General features: G+C 40.3%; 1 protein-coding gene across 1 annotated transcript; it reads left to right on the forward strand.

Moving 5' to 3' along the window:
• The first annotated feature begins 1,266 nt into the window (after nucleotides 1–1,266).
• SEC61A2 (SEC61 translocon subunit alpha 2) lies at nucleotides 1,267–15,474 on the forward strand. Its single transcript, XM_085082775.1, has 12 exons — nucleotides 1,267–1,535; nucleotides 3,055–3,122; nucleotides 6,723–6,788; nucleotides 8,355–8,433; nucleotides 10,070–10,201; nucleotides 10,345–10,454; nucleotides 11,068–11,221; nucleotides 12,159–12,319; nucleotides 13,274–13,471; nucleotides 13,682–13,873; nucleotides 14,015–14,091; nucleotides 14,392–15,474. The coding sequence occupies exons 1-12, from the start codon at nucleotides 1,529–1,531 to the stop codon at nucleotides 14,576–14,578; spliced, it is 1,431 nt and encodes a 476-aa protein (XP_084938901.1). The 5' UTR covers nucleotides 1,267–1,528; the 3' UTR covers nucleotides 14,579–15,474.
• Nucleotides 15,475–16,377: the final 903 nt, after the last annotated feature.

A 16,377-nucleotide genomic window follows, 5' to 3' on the forward strand; every position in this document is an offset into this window, starting at 1 on the left:
CTGAACAAAGCGTGATTACAAGAAACTTCATGAAGTTTAGCTCCTAACCCAGCTATTATTTGGAGATTATAATCTACAAGTAAACAGCCAGGCCCATTGATTATGGGCAGACTGTTCAAGAACTCTAGGTGAAAATGATTGCTGTGGAGTTGCTCATTAGTATTTGTTAAATTATGACTATATAAAACTGGAAGAAAAAGCTTTTCTAAGTGATTTCATATCAGAGAAGCTATTGAACAAAGTTGTTTAGGTATTGTGGCAAGGTCTTGGTTAAGAGGATTTCTAAGGGAATGCAAAGTGCAATCCAAAATATAGATTCAAAGTTTTGGAGGAGCCCTAATGCTTCACACATTTCATGTTATCTCTTGATAACTTAGCCTAATACAGAAAGAATTCAAGCTTGTGCATAGGATAAGTTATTCAGAAAGAATAAATACTTTTAAAAAATTGTCATATCTAAATCTTGCAGTAAATTCTGATAATCCTAATTTTATGGACCACTGCCTGTTGTAACTGAGAGCTCTGTAGGTGTGATACCTGTTTTGGTGATTGTTGGAAAGGCTGTCAGGTTCACAGAATCACAAAATCACTTCATTTGGAAAAGACCTCCAAGACCATTGAGTGCAACCTATGACTGACCACCACCTTGTCAACCGGACAATGGCATTGTGTGCCACATCCAGGCTTTACTGAAATACCTTCAGGGACAGTGACTCCACCTGCTCCCTGGGCAGCTCGTTCCAATATCTAATCACCGTTTATGTGAAGAAATTCTTCCCACTGTCCAGCCTAAACGTCCCCTGGTGCAGCTTCAGCCCATGTGCTCTTCTCCTGTCGCTGGTTGTCTGGGAGCAGAGCCTGACCCCCACCTGGATACAGCCTCCTGTCAGGGAATTGTGGAGAGTGAGAAGGTCATCCTTTTCTCCAGGATCAACAATCCCAGCTCCCTCACCTGCTCCCCATGGGACTCATGCTTCAGATCCTTCCCCAATTCTGTTGCCTTTCTCTGGCCATGCTCCAGCACCCCAATGTCCTTTCACCATGCGAAATTATAACATACTAAGGGTGGATTTGGCTGTTACTAAAACACTTCGGTACCGAACCGCTCAACCTGTGCTTTTCACCTTTTTCACGCTGTACCAACAGCACCACAGAAAGCCCCGAGCACCTGAGGCCCGAGCGGACACAGCGAGCGAGTGAGGGGCGGGCAGTTTCCCGCGCTCAGCAGGCTGAGGTGTGGCGCTGAGGGCCTTGCCCGCCCCTCGCGGCGCGGAGCACTCCGGGAGCGCGCTGCTTCGCCGCGGCGGCTGCTCGGCCTCAGCCTCGTCCCGCCGCGGCGGCCAGCGCTCCCCGCCGATCGCGCCGATCCGGCTCCCCTCGCCTGGGGACGGGCCGCGGGGCGCTCCGTGAGGGCGGCACCGCCGTGTCCCCTCGGGCGGGGAGGGACGGCCCGTCCGCAGCGCGTGTCACGTGACGGCGGCGACAGCGGCGGTGACAGCGCTGGGACCGCGGCCGGGCCGCCAGCGCCATGGGCAGTGAGTGCGGGCAGCGCCGGGAGGGAGCGGGCCGGGAGCCGGGTGGGGGACAGCGGCCCCGGGCAGCGCGGTGAGGACGTGGCCGGGAGCCCGCGGGCGGTGAGGGCGCCGTGTGCCGCCGCAGGCAGGCTGGGCCGGGGTGCCGGGCAGCTGCTCCCCGCACAGGGTCGGTGCTGCCGGGCACGGCGTGAGGCCGGCACTGCTTCGTGCCGGGGTGGCTTGTTCCACTCGAGTCCTACTATGCATGTGTATACACTGTATATACGTATGTAGTATATATACCCTATATACACGTATATGTGTGTGTATAAGTGTCTAAAGGGAGGGTGTCAGAGGATGGATCCAGGCTCTTCTCCGTGGTGCCACCCTGCAGGACAAGAGGCAGTGAGCAGAAACTGATGCACAGGAAGTTCCACCTGAACATGAGGCAGAACTTCTATCCTGGGCAGTGACTGAGCACTGGAACAGATTGTTCAGCGAGGCTGTGGAGTCTCCCTGACAGGAGATATTCCAGAACTGTCTGGACACAGCTGTGCCATGTGCTCTGGGATGGCCCTGCTTGGGCAGGGAGGTTGGAGCAATGAGCCACTGTGATCCCTTCCAACCTGACCCATTCTGGGATGCTCGGATACCTTGTTCATGTCAGAGCTGTGCCACCCTCTGTGGAGCAAGCTGCACCTTCCAGTGAGCTGTCTGAGAACTTGGGATAAATAGAGGAGATATGTGTCTTATCAGAGTGTAAATGTAAACATGGCACTACAATCAAAATGTTACTTACACTGTAATAAGCACATTCTGCAGTGTAATAAATGTATTCTCTTTGAAGAGGAACTGATGGTGGTTTTTTATATCTGTCCCAGTGTGTCAGGGCTGGGAATAATGTTTACGTTTTGGAGGGCAAATTCCCCACCAAGCATATATGCTTTGATTTTTTTTTTTTAACTGATTTTGGGGTTTTTTTCCCCAGCAGAAGAGCTCAAACTGTTGAACTTCTCTGTGTTTTTAAAGGGGAAACTGAGAAGAGAAATATATTAAAAGCTAAAGTAAAATCCCCTGAAGTTCCAGTCAGAATAAGTGTTCCACTAATTTAAATTACAATTTCTAAAGATATTTTAGCAGTTGAATTATTTTTTCAGGTACATACTTCCATAAACACAAGATTTTAATCTCTGCATGTATACCTTTTGATGTCAGTATCATTCTGTGTTTAACTAGCCCAGACTGATACTAGGTCATTTATTTTTAGGTGGAATACAATTCAGTTCACTTCTGGTGATACGTACAGTACCACTTCTCTAAAATTATTCCAGCTGTGGGAAAAAAAGAATGGGCCCAATCTGGTTAGAACAAGAATTCTATTTCACTTTTTTGCCCTGTTTTCAGCTCTTTTAAGGAGAGGGTATTAGTTTTCAGACAGTTTTGGAAGCTAAATAAAGTTTTGTGAAGTTTTATAAATTAATAAATGTTCATTAATATATTTTTCTGTCTTCTTTTGTGTGTGTTTGTTCTTCTGGAACAGTAAAATTTTTAGAAGTTATTAAGCCGTTCTGTGCAGTGTTACCTGAAATCCAGAAACCGGAAAGAAAAGTGAGTGCCACATTATGTTCTTACTTTTGTTAGTTCACAGAGGAGGGAGTATTGTGATATTCTAGTCCAGGCTCCAAAATAGATACCAACAATGGGCCCTAAGGTAGCACATACTCTTTGGAGCAGGGAGATCCCATGTTAAGGTAAAACATTACTGTGATGATGAATTCTGAATGCCCTTTTGGTAAGTTGTTCCCTTTGGTAATTATGCTAACTTTATTTTTTTTTCCAAATCACTGTTCTAGATTAAGTTTACTTAGTTTCAGCTCTGTGTGATCTATTTTAATACACTGGAACAGAATCTTCAAGCTTTGTTTTCCTGTGGATCCCACCGTTGACTTTGAGCTGTGTTGTATATTACTTTGAAAAGGATTGTGCTGTAGACCAGGAAACACAAATTTAATTCTCCCCTTCCCACAAAGTATTTCCTATGCCCATAGCTGTTACTCACCTTGCTGAAGTGGGAAGGTGATCTGTGGTACAGTTCAGGTAATTGCTCCCTGTTCACCTTCTGGATGTGATACTTCTCTTTGATCTGAAATCAATGAACTCAGATCATTTACAGCTGATCTCTCTAGTCCTCTAGCCCTTGAAACTCCTCACATTTCTTGGCACATTTTCTAAGTTAAAAATAGTTAATTTCTACAGATCAGGAAGAGACCTGCCTTGTCCAAAAAAGCCCCAACCAAACACCATTTTTTACTCTCAAAACTCAAGCAAGCACATGTTGCCCAGGAGACAAACAATATAATTAGAGTAACAAATTGGCTTAATATTGTCATGACTTCCATGGAAATTCCTTAAGAGCTAAATATTAGGTTTTGTATTCTTAAAAGGAAATGCTTAACTGGGAACATGACACCATCCGAGAAATCCTCTTTGGTTAATGAGAGTTTCCCAAAGGTTAGGACTGGATGTGGAGATGTTTGTGCCAATCACCATAGCTGAGCCTGCTGGATTAAATGGAGAAGATGCACTAAAAACTGATGATTATGGCCCTCTGGAATTGATTTTTTAAAAAGACTGAGTTTTACCCTCTGGTGTTTTGCTCCATCTGTTGTACCTAGTTGCTTTCCAGCATCTTTCAGCCTTGGAACAGGTTTCTAAACAAATTGTTTAGGTCAGAAAAGGGTGTTTTCAGAGCAGGAAGCTCCAAAGCCAGACCCCATGCTAAGGCTTGGATGCACCAGGTCTGGGTGGCAGGTGCCCATCTTTGTTTCTGCAGTGGGGAACCTTGGTGCAATCTCTTGGTGCTGATTTGTGTCACATCTGTGATTAGCTGGTTACATCATCCCATTTTTGTCCAGTGAGATGGGTGAGGAGAGAAAGCTGAAACAGACCTAGAGATACTGATGTTTTTGTAAAGCTCACTGGCAGGTGTTATTTGCCAGAGAGGAAGAGGCGCTTGGTCTGTCCTTGTCATCCATCAGAAGATGAAGGATGCCCAGGGAGGTGCCAAGATTCCTGTCCTGTCTATTTGGGTCACTTTGTCTTTACTGCTATCTAGGTCGCTGTCTAGGCAATGGCTGCCAGTTGCCAGGTTTGTACAAATTTAAAGTGAAAATATAACTGGGAACATCTTTCCTAGGCTGAAGAGCCCTTTGACCATTTTAAGTTATGTTTCTTGCTTCTGTGTAGTTTATCAAGTGATTTAGGTCATTCCATGTAACTCTAATTCTCTGTAATTTATTGTTTTCTTGCAAGCTGTCTCTAGCAGATATGACTAGTAATGGTTTTAGTGGATTGGTTTAAGGCCAGGACAAGAAATTTAGATAAGCCAATAGAAAAAGAGATTCATTTTCATTCAACATGTATTGACTGTTAAGTGAAGATGTTGTTTTGATTCAGTTGGGCTCTCACTGAATCATTTTGCCATTATTGTTGATGAGGGAAGTGTTTTTTCTGTCTCTAGGGAGTGATGCTTTTGTGTTTTGGCCAACTTGATTAGCAAAAGTGATTGCTACTTTTGTAGTTAGTAGAATGGGCTCCTGTTTCCCTCATGCACAGATTTTCTGAGTAGAACACACTGTTCAGAGCACCAAGATGACGATGCTCAAGTTCCTTCATTTTCACATGATTTAAGGAAAATGTCAAAGGAAAAAAATGTCCAGTTGAATCAGATCACATTGTGAAATTTACTGTCCCTGTGCTTGTTAGCATTTGTGGCTGGAATATTTTGGTACCACTCTGTATTTTGCTGTTTCTAACATATGGATTTGGATGACTCCTTATTCTTTTTTGTCTTCTTGACTCATAGAGACTGTTTTCCTTGTGAACAACTGTGATTTGGGTGATGCAGAATTCCTCTAATCCTCATATTCACCACAGTTACAGTGAGAACCAGAGCAGTTTTAGACCTTCACCCATACCTCCAAAGCCAAGGTTAACTGTGAGGCTGTAGAGATAATTTGGTTAAGCATTTTTGGTTTAGAAGTCTGTGCTTAAAATCTGAATTGTAGAGTTCAGACAGCACTAGGTAAAGTGGGTCAGCACTGCATAGTCTAACACAAGGTATTGTTTGGATTTATTTGCTGCTCTCACTATTTTTCTTTTTATAACCCTATGCTGTAAGTATTTTTAGCATCTGTCCTCTTTTAAGAGTGAGGCAGTATGAGAAAATAAATTACTTGGATTATTTTGCTTCCAAATGCATAATTTCACTAATAAAGATGCAGACCATATTCTGTGTTTTCTTTTGTTTGAGGACCTGTGCTGTTGCTGCATTGGTTTGTAGGTTCTCATTTGTGGGTATTCAGTACCTATTAAACCAGGCACTAACCCTTTTTCTTGTTACTTCTCCACAGGCAGATTCAGTGGTTGGAAGCAGAGAGCTCCAACCATTTCTGCTATGTCTCTCTTACATGTTAGTTCATGTCATGTTTTAGTAGCTGCCCTACACTTGTCTGCAGTGAACACACTTAACCCTCAGGTTTACAGTTCCTGGAGGAGAGGTGGGAATTTGAACATAACCCTGTTACTCAGCTTTCTCTGCTCTCTTCAAGTGCATTTCTTTCTGTCTCATGCTTTGAGTAATCCTCTGGCTCAAACTGAAATCTTGTGATTCTTCTCTTCTTGCACCTGGCACTAATTACAGGTGCCTCAAAAATTGTGACCCTGAGATTCTCTTCAATGAATTAATGACTAGTGATCACTGATCTGGCATTCTTTTTAAAGTAATATATAACCTGCATGAAAATTTTGGAGGAAAACAAAGAACGTTTAAAAATAAAGGTGTGGTCTATGTCTATGAACATAATGATGAACTTAAAGCTTCCTCTAATCTTTCATGTTTGCTCTGGTAAGTCCATGATTTTAGCCATGCTGTTGCTCTTCTGAAAGTACCCACTGTATTAGAACACTGTAGAAAAAAAATATTCTACTGATGGAATGTCTGCCAGTCCCACATAAGTTGCCTTCATTTCTCTCTCTCTCTCTAAAATCTGAATTCATATTAAAATACATTCCAATGAGAAGTGATGTTTTCTGGTTCAATATCTTTGCATCGAATTCTGAATGATAACAGCATTTAGTAGTGATGTGAGAATGCAGTGGAAGTTCTACATACAGTGAACACATTCATTTCTCCATTCTGTCCTGTAGATCCAGTTCAGAGAGAAGGTACTATGGACAGCCATCACGCTCTTCATTTTCTTAGTGTGCTGCCAGGTAGGTATTGATACTGTCTGTGGTAAGAAGATGTGTGTTCTGTACATAAAAAAGTTCACTGAAAGCATGATGTGTTCTTATTTCATGTTGACCTACCAGTTTCAATTTTTACTTTTATAAGGTATTTATAGTTCAGTTCAAAAAAAGTGGTTCTCTGAAATAGTCTTTATTGTTGATCATAGATGTTTTTAGAAACTAATGCTATTTATTTAGTCAGAAGTGCATAACATTATTTTCTTGTTACAAAGATCCTATCAAATGATGATAGTGGCTGCAGGGTAAACAGCCAAGCTAATTATTTATTGAGCAGCATAAATAAATTGAGCAATTCAATTCACTGTTTACTCTCTGTTCACAGTGACATTTAAATTGTAGGACTTACAAGTGTGAAAACTAAATTGAAGGGACTGTTTTTACCAAATTCTTCTTGAATAAAATGATGGATTGTAAAGATTGCAGGAAAGTGTTTTTGTGAATCAAGTTTACGTTGACATTTAAAACTTGGTTTTTGTGAATATACTAGTAAAGTTGTTAGCTAAAACCCCTCCAAAATACAAGTCCTTGTAAACATTTATGGGATCTTTATTACTCATAGTTGTAGGCATTCCTTGAAGCTGTTTTTGGGTTATAAACAGTGGAGATTTTTTTTTGTTTTACTTTAAAGAGTACTTTGATATTAAAGAAAATGAGAATCCATGTATTACTTGAAATATATTTTTGAGAACTTGTAGACCTCTTGGAAGATATAAAATCAACCATGCATTTCAGAATCAGGGTTTTTAGCTTATGTTTATTAATAAATAAACCATTCCAGCCATTCCAGACTGTGGAGCAATAGCTTAATAGTGCTTGTTTTCAGCTCTGAAGGAGTGTTTAAAGGCTAAAACCCAACTCTTGTAACTAGTTTTTGTTTTCAGCTCTGAAGGAGTGTTTAATGGCTAAAACCCAACTCTTGTACCTACCTGTTTCTTGGAAGGAGGAAGTGGGAATGATGCTAGTGCTAGAAGAACATGTAGTTTATCTGTGTTTACTAGCAAGCTGGATATATGCAAAACTGGAATTTTGAATCTATATGAGAGATATGTAAGGAATTTTGAATCTATATGAGGGATATATAAGGAAGACAGATGGTGCAGACTAGAGTTTTCAGAAATTCATCTCTAAGATTGCCTGGATTCCTAGTCTACTGTTTTGGTGATTAGGAAGGGTTTTAAAGAGCTCAAAATCCCTTAATATTGATATACAGAATATTGGAAGTTTTGTATGAACTTGTCTAACGTTGACAGTTCCATATGGGATATTTCAAAACATATTTCTTATCTCTAGAATTTAAATACTTAAATGTATTCTTTCTAGGGATTTCTGCTGTTTCCTGTGGAAAAATGTCTTAGTTTAGTCCTCTGAGTCATACCCCAGTTGGAGGATTAAAAGAGATGATGTCAGTACCTTTATTTTAATTTTAAAAAGAATAAACAATGTAACAGTTGAATCATTGCATGTTAAGATTTTTGTATTAATGCATGCTAATTGTGTGTATCTGTTTAATTCTGTTGTGCACTTTGACAGATCCCTTTGTTTGGAATCATGTCATCAGATTCTGCAGACCCCTTCTACTGGATGCGAGTCATTCTTGCATCAAACAGAGGTTGGTACTTAACTCCTTCCTCTGTTTCCTACTGGGATAAACAAACCAGGAGAAAAACAGTTGGCTGTTAAATTCCACACAACCCAGATACCAGGCTGGAACACTTTGAAAGTTCTTAACACAGATGTAATTACATTGGTACTTAAGGAGTACTCCATCTTAGGAATGGGATTTCTCTGAGATGCCAATGAGATTAATATTGATTCTCAAGTTTTGGGATGATTCCATTTAGGGTTTTTAGCAGTCTCTTTTTAACTGATATGTGGGACAAGGGAATCTTCTGGCTCTCCAGTTAGGAACCACACTAATGTCCATTACAAGCATGTTGATAAGGGAATGCCCCACGTGTGCAAGTCACTTAGAGTTCATAGTAGTTTGGCAATGTCATGGGTGAGTAATTTTCTACGTGGGAAAGCTAAAGGCAGAGATGATTAGGCAAAAAGTTTAGCAAAACCAAACCAACTTATTTTAGAAGACTAAAGTGTAACGAAACCAAATGTATAAGAAGATTCAAACTAATGCTAGAAGTCTGAAACTTAAGATGGGTGACCAGTCGTGCCTGACTCTAAATGAGGACACTGATCTCATCTGTAGCTTGGAAAATTGGCTGGAAGTAAGAAAATCACTGGAACCCTCAAATGTGAAGGTACTCCTTATTTAAGAATGGTGAAATTTGTTACACCAGTGAGAATAATAAGGTAAATAAATTGTCTGCTTCAAACTCTCCTGCAGAATTTGGAGAATTTGGTGTGTCTCTAGCAGTGTATGATTTAAATATGCTGTCTGCTACCCAGACAGAATGGTAACAGTGGCCAAGAAAAGGCTAGAGAGACTGAAAGCAATAAAAAGCAGGCATGAGAAAGTGAATTTTCACTTAAGTCAACTGACTAGAAGTCATTGGAGGATGTGAGGTGAAGGTTAAAGTTTTTGACATCCTAATTTTCTAGCTGTTGGAGGAATAGAGATTTCCGTGAGAGGTGATGTAATTTTTAACATGTAAACTCCAGGATACAAGTATGAAAGAGCCAAATTATAATAATTACTTTAATGCTTTCCCTCTTTGAATTGTATACATTTGGGAGTTGATACCTCAGTGACATTGTGCCAGTGAGTTGGCAGGGTAAGAGCAGCTTAATGACAGTCTTTTTGTTAAGAACTAATTTAATCCCAAGCTCCCTGCTAGAGTCAGTGATTCCGAGGGCAGTGTTCTCAGAAACTGTGGATCTGCAGCATATTTTTGTGGTCTGCAAAAATAAACTTTTGGAAAATGTGACATTTGAAGCACTGACAGAATAAACAACCAGGGACAAGATGCTGTCCAGTGAAAGGTTTCTTGAGCAAATGCCAAAAAACTGAGCTTTGGTGTGCATTAGCCTTCAGTGTTAGCGTGGTTCCACAAAAATATTTGTAATTAAAAGCTACATGGGTTTTCCATGCTGCCTTCAAAATTACAGATTTTAACACAGCAGTCTTTTGTGAGGCCATAACTGTCTTTGTTTTGTCATACCTGTACAGGAATATACATATCAGAGACATTATTAAAAATACTCTTTATAGGTCAGGAACCTTTCAGGAGACCTAATGCTTTAGGAGATGTGCTTGAATGGCAATTGTATTAATTTTTCTTCTTTTTTAGGTACTTTGATGGAATTGGGTATCTCACCCATTGTGACATCAGGTTTGATCATGCAGCTGCTGGCAGGAGCGAAGATCATTGAAGTTGGTGATACTCCAAAAGACAGAGCCTTGTTCAATGGAGCTCAGAAATGTAGGCACTGTTCCAATTAAAATTACTAAGTGTATTTTTATTCTTGGGAAAGTAGCTTGCCTAAGTGACACTAGATATGAGATATCTTTGGTAGGTGACTTCAGCAGATTTTTTTAAAGGATTTGCTTTCTCTCTTGTTTTAGTATTTGGGATGATTATTACCATTGGGCAAGCCATTGTGTATGTTATGACTGGAATGTATGGAGATCCTGCTGAAATGGGTGCTGGAATTTGTCTTCTTATTATAATTCAGGTTTGTAATGAGCTATTTGGTGTGTAACTGAGACTGGTTAGATACAGTATAGCTGAAAGGAAAAATCTTTCTATGTCTGGCTGACTTCAGTTAATTTAATTTTAATGTTGTAAAACATCATCATTTGTATCTGTCTAGATATGAGAAATTCTATATATTCCATAAAAGAGAAGAATGCTGGGCTAGTTAATATCAAAAGTATTTCAAGTAGGAGTGGCTGCTTAATTGAAAATACAGGAATTGTTAGACTTTGGAAGCAGTAGCTGCTGTTCAATGCTGTGGAGGAATTCTCACCAAATGGCACAGCTGCAGCTTTGAGACATTATCCTGTAGAACAAATCAGTAAATGCACGAACTTAAACCCTTTTTTAGAAAAAAAGTGCATACTGAGTAGTCTCTGTGTCTGCCTTGAAAAAAGGCACAGAGCTCATTTCCAGGTGGGATGTGCAGGCCTTGGTATGTGAGAGGGCAGAAACACTGCATGAGCAATATTTAGATGAAACACTTAATGGTCACTCTCCAGCATGATGAAAATACTGAAGCAGGGAATTAATACACAACTCTTGACTTGATTTATTCTTGTTTCTGCTCAGTTTTGTTTCTTTTCTCACAGCTGTTCGTGGCTGGCTTGATTGTGTTGCTGCTAGATGAATTGCTACAGAAAGGTTATGGATTGGGGTCTGGTATTTCCCTGTTTATTGCTACCAATATCTGTGAAACCATTGTCTGGAAAGCTTTCAGTCCCACTACCATCAACACTGGCAGAGGTATGTGTGCTGTAACATGTTTCAGTGGGTGTATACTGTGCTTAAACTATCAGATGTTTACTGGATGACATTTAAAAGAAAGTTTTAATGTGTGGTGATTGGCTTCTGAAGTCAATTTTCCAATTAACACTGAAGATGAAAATGTCTGACTTACATGGAGATTAATACAAATTTGCCTTTGCTGATTTGAAGTGTAGCAGTTAAAATGGGACTTGAAGTCCCTTGAATGAAAATTTTTGGATTTCCAAACTGAAATGGTCTTGTTTTAGCATCACTTAGTCCATAGAAATAGAGAAAATAGGAAATGCTGTACATTCAGAGAAGTTGTTTGTGATCCAGATGTTGTTTGTGGCTATAGGATGCTTTGGTAGTTGGTGCCTCTGAATTACTTCAGGATGGTTTGATTCTTTAAAGGCTGCAATCTCTTCATTCCTCAGCCAGTCTTTGACATCATCTGGTTGTTCTGAGACTCATGAAATACCACCTTAAGATACAACATCAAGAAATTAACTAGTTTACTGCATTCATTTGAAATCCTGAGCCACGTTTTTAGTTTGCTTTCATTTGCACCTAATTCTTAGCAGTTCTGTTCCGTTTTTATTAGTATTCTTCTAAATGCTGTTTTTCACCTTGTTTATTATTTCTTTCTTCCAAACATCCTCCTGCTCCCAGAAAAGAAAGGAAGAGAGTATTCTTTTGTGTGTGACTTTGATGGGTTTTTTGGCTTTTCTAACCTGGCATAAAGTTTTGATAAATCATTGTACAGTCCATAAGCTAAAATAGAGTCCTGTATTGTGACATATTGTTCTAAAAGGATCCATGTCTTATTGCATCAGATTTTCAGTGTGTCATACTTAAAATGTCCAGAAGAAAGGTATTTTTTAAAATGTTTTTAATTCAGAGATAAACCTTTCTTTCACTTTTTTGCTTCATGCAGGCACAGAGTTTGAGGGTGCTGTGATTGCATTATTCCATCTCCTGGCCACACGAACTGACAAAGTCAGGGCCTTGCGGGAGGCTTTTTACCGACAGAATCTGCCCAATCTCATGAACCTGATTGCTACAGTGTTTGTGTTTGCTGTAGTCATCTATTTCCAGGTAAAATTCCTTATAGTAGCTCTGCAGGGGTAGAAGTACACATGGACAATGGACACTGCAGGCATTGGGAAAAGATGGGAAGGTTTAAGCCAGAGTAACTGAAGTATCGTAGCATTGAGTAAGGAACTCTTTTTATTCCAGTGTTGTTATTTCAGTAACAATTTCCTCTGTGTCAGTAAAGCTGTTAAATTTTACAGCCAGGCCTACTTAGTGTAATCTCACATTGCATTGAATGTCATACAAACCATGATAGTGTTTTTAATAAAATGGATTCTGGAGCTCAGTAGTTGCAACACGCCAATAATATGCTTGATATTCATCCTTGACTTAAAAGAGTACTTTTGGACAGAGCTGAAGAACTTTGGTTCTTTGGGATGTGTATGACACAGATTTGTTCTAGAAGACTGCATAGCTTATCAGTTTTTTCCTAATTTTCTTGAAACATTTAATTAGTGCTTCTCTTTAAGTATCTACTAGAATGGACACCAAAGGAGGATCCTTTTGGAGATTTGGGGGGGTGGCTAAAATTTTAATAATTTTTTTTTTAAGTTGTTGAGTCTGAGTGCTGGCAAAAAAAAAAAAAAAAAAAGGTTGTGAAGTCCATATGGCTTTTCTTGGGTCTGCTCAGAGTGGATCCTGCCCCAGTTCTGTTAGAAGCCATTACAGGCTTTTGTCAACCCCTATTCTATAAAATGGATTTTACAGGAGTACCAGTTAGCAGATGAGAAACCATGTTTATGTAAAAAGGACATCATACAACTAAGCAGTAGCACTTAAAAATCCTTCAAATTTGTAATCCAGACTGTAGCAGAAAGCTTTTGGGCTTTACTATCTCAGACCTTGCAGTCCTTTTTTATCTAGCAAGAACTCCATGGTCAGAATATCTTTGGGGCATAGTGGGAATACCTTGTGTCTCGGAAGTTAACCCTGGTGCATTTGTGTTCTTTCCCACAGGGATTCCGAGTGGATTTACCCATCAAGTCTGCACGATACCGAGGGCAGTACAGCAGCTATCCCATCAAGCTGTTTTATACCTCCAACATTCCCATCATTCTGCAGTCTGCCTTAGTTTCAAACCTCTACGTCATTTCCCAGATGTTGTCTGTTCGTTTTAGTGGCAACTTCTTGGTGAACTTACTGGGACAGTGGGCAGTAAGTATTTTATCACATTTTAGCTGCTTAAAATAATTTGCATTTTTACTTCACCGAAAACTTCATATTTAACCAAGTGGAATGCTTACTTTTTAACATTTGTATATAAAAACTGTTTTAAACATTGAAGAGGAATTCTTCAATAGATGCAGGACAGGAATGTGGGAAGTCTGTGAGAAATAACTAACTGCCTTTTTCATCCCCACTCAGGATGTCAGTGGAGGTGGCCCTGCTCGCTCTTACCCCGTTGGTGGCCTGTGCTACTACTTGTCCCCTCCAGAATCCATGGGTGCAATATTTGAGGATCCTGTCCATGTAATAGTTTATATAATATTTATGCTGGGATCCTGTGCATTCTTCTCCAAGACTTGGATCGAGGTGTCTGGCTCATCAGCGAAAGATGTAGGTGTTCTACCTTAATTATTTTAAAACAGTGCTTCTGGTTTAGAACTGACCAATTTCTGACTGATCAATTGTTATCCCAGTAAATATCAAGTGACTGTGAAACACTGCAGCAGTTTCATAAAATACTGTCTTTTGTAGGTTGCCAAGCAACTCAAAGAACAGCAAATGGTGATGAGAGGCCACAGGGATACTTCAATGGTTCATGAGCTTAACAGGTAAGGAAATGCTGACTTCCAGATGGATGGTGAAGTGCTGGGAAAGTGTCAACTAGAACAGAGATTCTCAGAAAAATCTGAGACCTGTTTCCACTGCAAAAGGGAAGATTCTTCCCATTCAGCTGTTGCCTTTCCTAGTTGTGCAAAAGAAGTTACAGCAGCAGGTTAGAGATCAACCTGTAGTGTCTTTTTTTTTAAGTGGCATAATGAGGGAATTTGAGTTGAATCTCTTCCAGGTTTGTTCAAGAAAGATACCTTGATTTTTACATTTTTCTTTGCTGTTTTTCCCTTTTTTTACAGATACATCCCTACAGCAGCTGCATTTGGTGGTTTGTGCATCGGTGCCCTTTCAGTACTGGCTGACTTTCTAGGAGCCATTGGCTCTGGCACTGGCATTCTGCTTGCAGTCACTATTATTTATCAGTATTTTGAAATATTTGTAAAAGAACAGGCTGAAGTTGGAGGAGTAGGTGCATTATTTTTCTAGATGTCCAAATATTTCATGGTTTGCGTGAAAGGGAAAGTATTTTGACAACATGCGTCATTTAGTCCAATAATGCTATTTTCTTTTTACTTGTTTTCAAGTGCTACGTGTCCCATTACTGTAATGGGCATTGAGCGATGCCTGTGTGCAGCATTAGTACCAGCTGCCTTAAGAATAAAGTTTACATTATCTTGTTTAAGTATTATCTAGTGTTGCCTGTAATGCTGGAAACAATTCATCTACCTTGCTGTTCAGACACTACAGTGAGATGGTAAAATGTATCAGTTTGAGAGCGGTAAACGTCTTTGCACACAGCAGTAAAATGTTAAATTAATTTCCCTGTCCCTAATAGGAGAAAAAACAAACCTGAGTTCAGATTGCCACGTGCCAGTATTCCTGACAAAATTTATTTGTATCTGTATTTTACATTAATTTTTTTATACTTTTTTAACTCGCATTTCCCCACTATTGAACTCAGCACTCCTTATTCCTTTGCGGTGCCTCCACCCAGGCGCCTTTCTCTGAGCTCTGAGGGTGGGCAAGCAAACACTTTACCGTTGACTGATACTCATCTCACCTGTGAACTGGTTCTGTGGTGGATCTGCTGCGGCCAGGGCACGTCGGGTTCTTGCCCAGGGCCTCCTGTGGGGCAGCCTGACAGCCACTGTCACGCTGGCAGGGCGGCCCAGCAGTTGTGTTTAACCATGTACTTGTGAAAACTGTGCCACTGAAACTTCATGTCCACTTTGCTTTTGTGAGTCTAAAGAACAAGGCCTGGTTCCTAAAGCAGTTCATAGGAGGGAAAAGGGGGAACGGGGAGTTCCTGCTGAAAATTTGTCGCACTTTACAGCGGCGATGTAACAACTGTAAGCGTTAGACAATAAACTTATTTAATTAAACTCTCTCCCGTGTCTTGTCTCTGCCAGATGTAATTCATGTGCAGTCTTTGATCATTTCTAACATGCCTTGTTAGGGAGGGAGGTCTGGAAGGCTCCCTTTTTTCCTCTCTATTCCTTTTCTTTCTATAATAGAATTCTGATTAATTTTTAGTCGTCTCAATTAAAAAACAAATCTCAAGATTCCTCCCCTTAAAGTCAGTGAGGCTTTTCTGTTCTGCTGTAATCAATTACTTTTTTCCTTTGATGCCACATTTCTTCTGTCTTCTTGCATGCCTGATTTGAAAATGACTTTGTGTTGTTTGTGAAGGTAAGAAAATCTTAAGCAATTTTCTGTTTCAGAAAGTCTCCCTAGTTATGCACGCTCATCCTCATCCGTTTCAGAGACAAGACTGATTTTGGCTTGTGTTTGTTAAAATACTCTTGCATCCTGACCTTTCAGCAGTGGTGGCTGTTTGCAGAATTAGTAGCAGCCCCCTGTGTGCAGGTGCACTGAGGGTTTGTTTGGGATAAGATGTACCTAGAAGTGATTTGACTGAGGGAAGGTGCAGCCTGGGTACACAGATGTGTCCTTGGGAGAGGGAAAACTGCGAGGCTGTGTGCTCTTGGGGCATGTAAGTGACCTCCCACCTTCATCAGGATCCCCTGGCTGGGCCTACACAGTTCTGGTTTGCACTGCTGGATGGTGATGTCATAGTCATTGTACCAAATAAACTAGTTTTCTCCTTCTGCATAGTTTAGGCCTGGGAGAAGGAAACAGCATCTTCATGTCTAAATCATAATAACTTTTTGAAATTGCCATTTCAATCACTTCAGCCAGAGCGTGCACAGTGTTCCTGTGCTGTTGTCACTGCTCCTGTCACAGAAAATTACTACTTACTAAGATAGTCTCCAATTCTATGATTT

The sequence above is a fragment of the Lichenostomus cassidix genome, chromosome 1Aa (assembly GCF_008360975.1).
Source record: "Lichenostomus cassidix isolate B80296 chromosome 1Aa, HeHo_3.0, whole genome shotgun sequence".
In the NCBI taxonomy this organism is placed as follows: Eukaryota; Metazoa; Chordata; class Aves; order Passeriformes; family Meliphagidae; genus Lichenostomus; species Lichenostomus cassidix.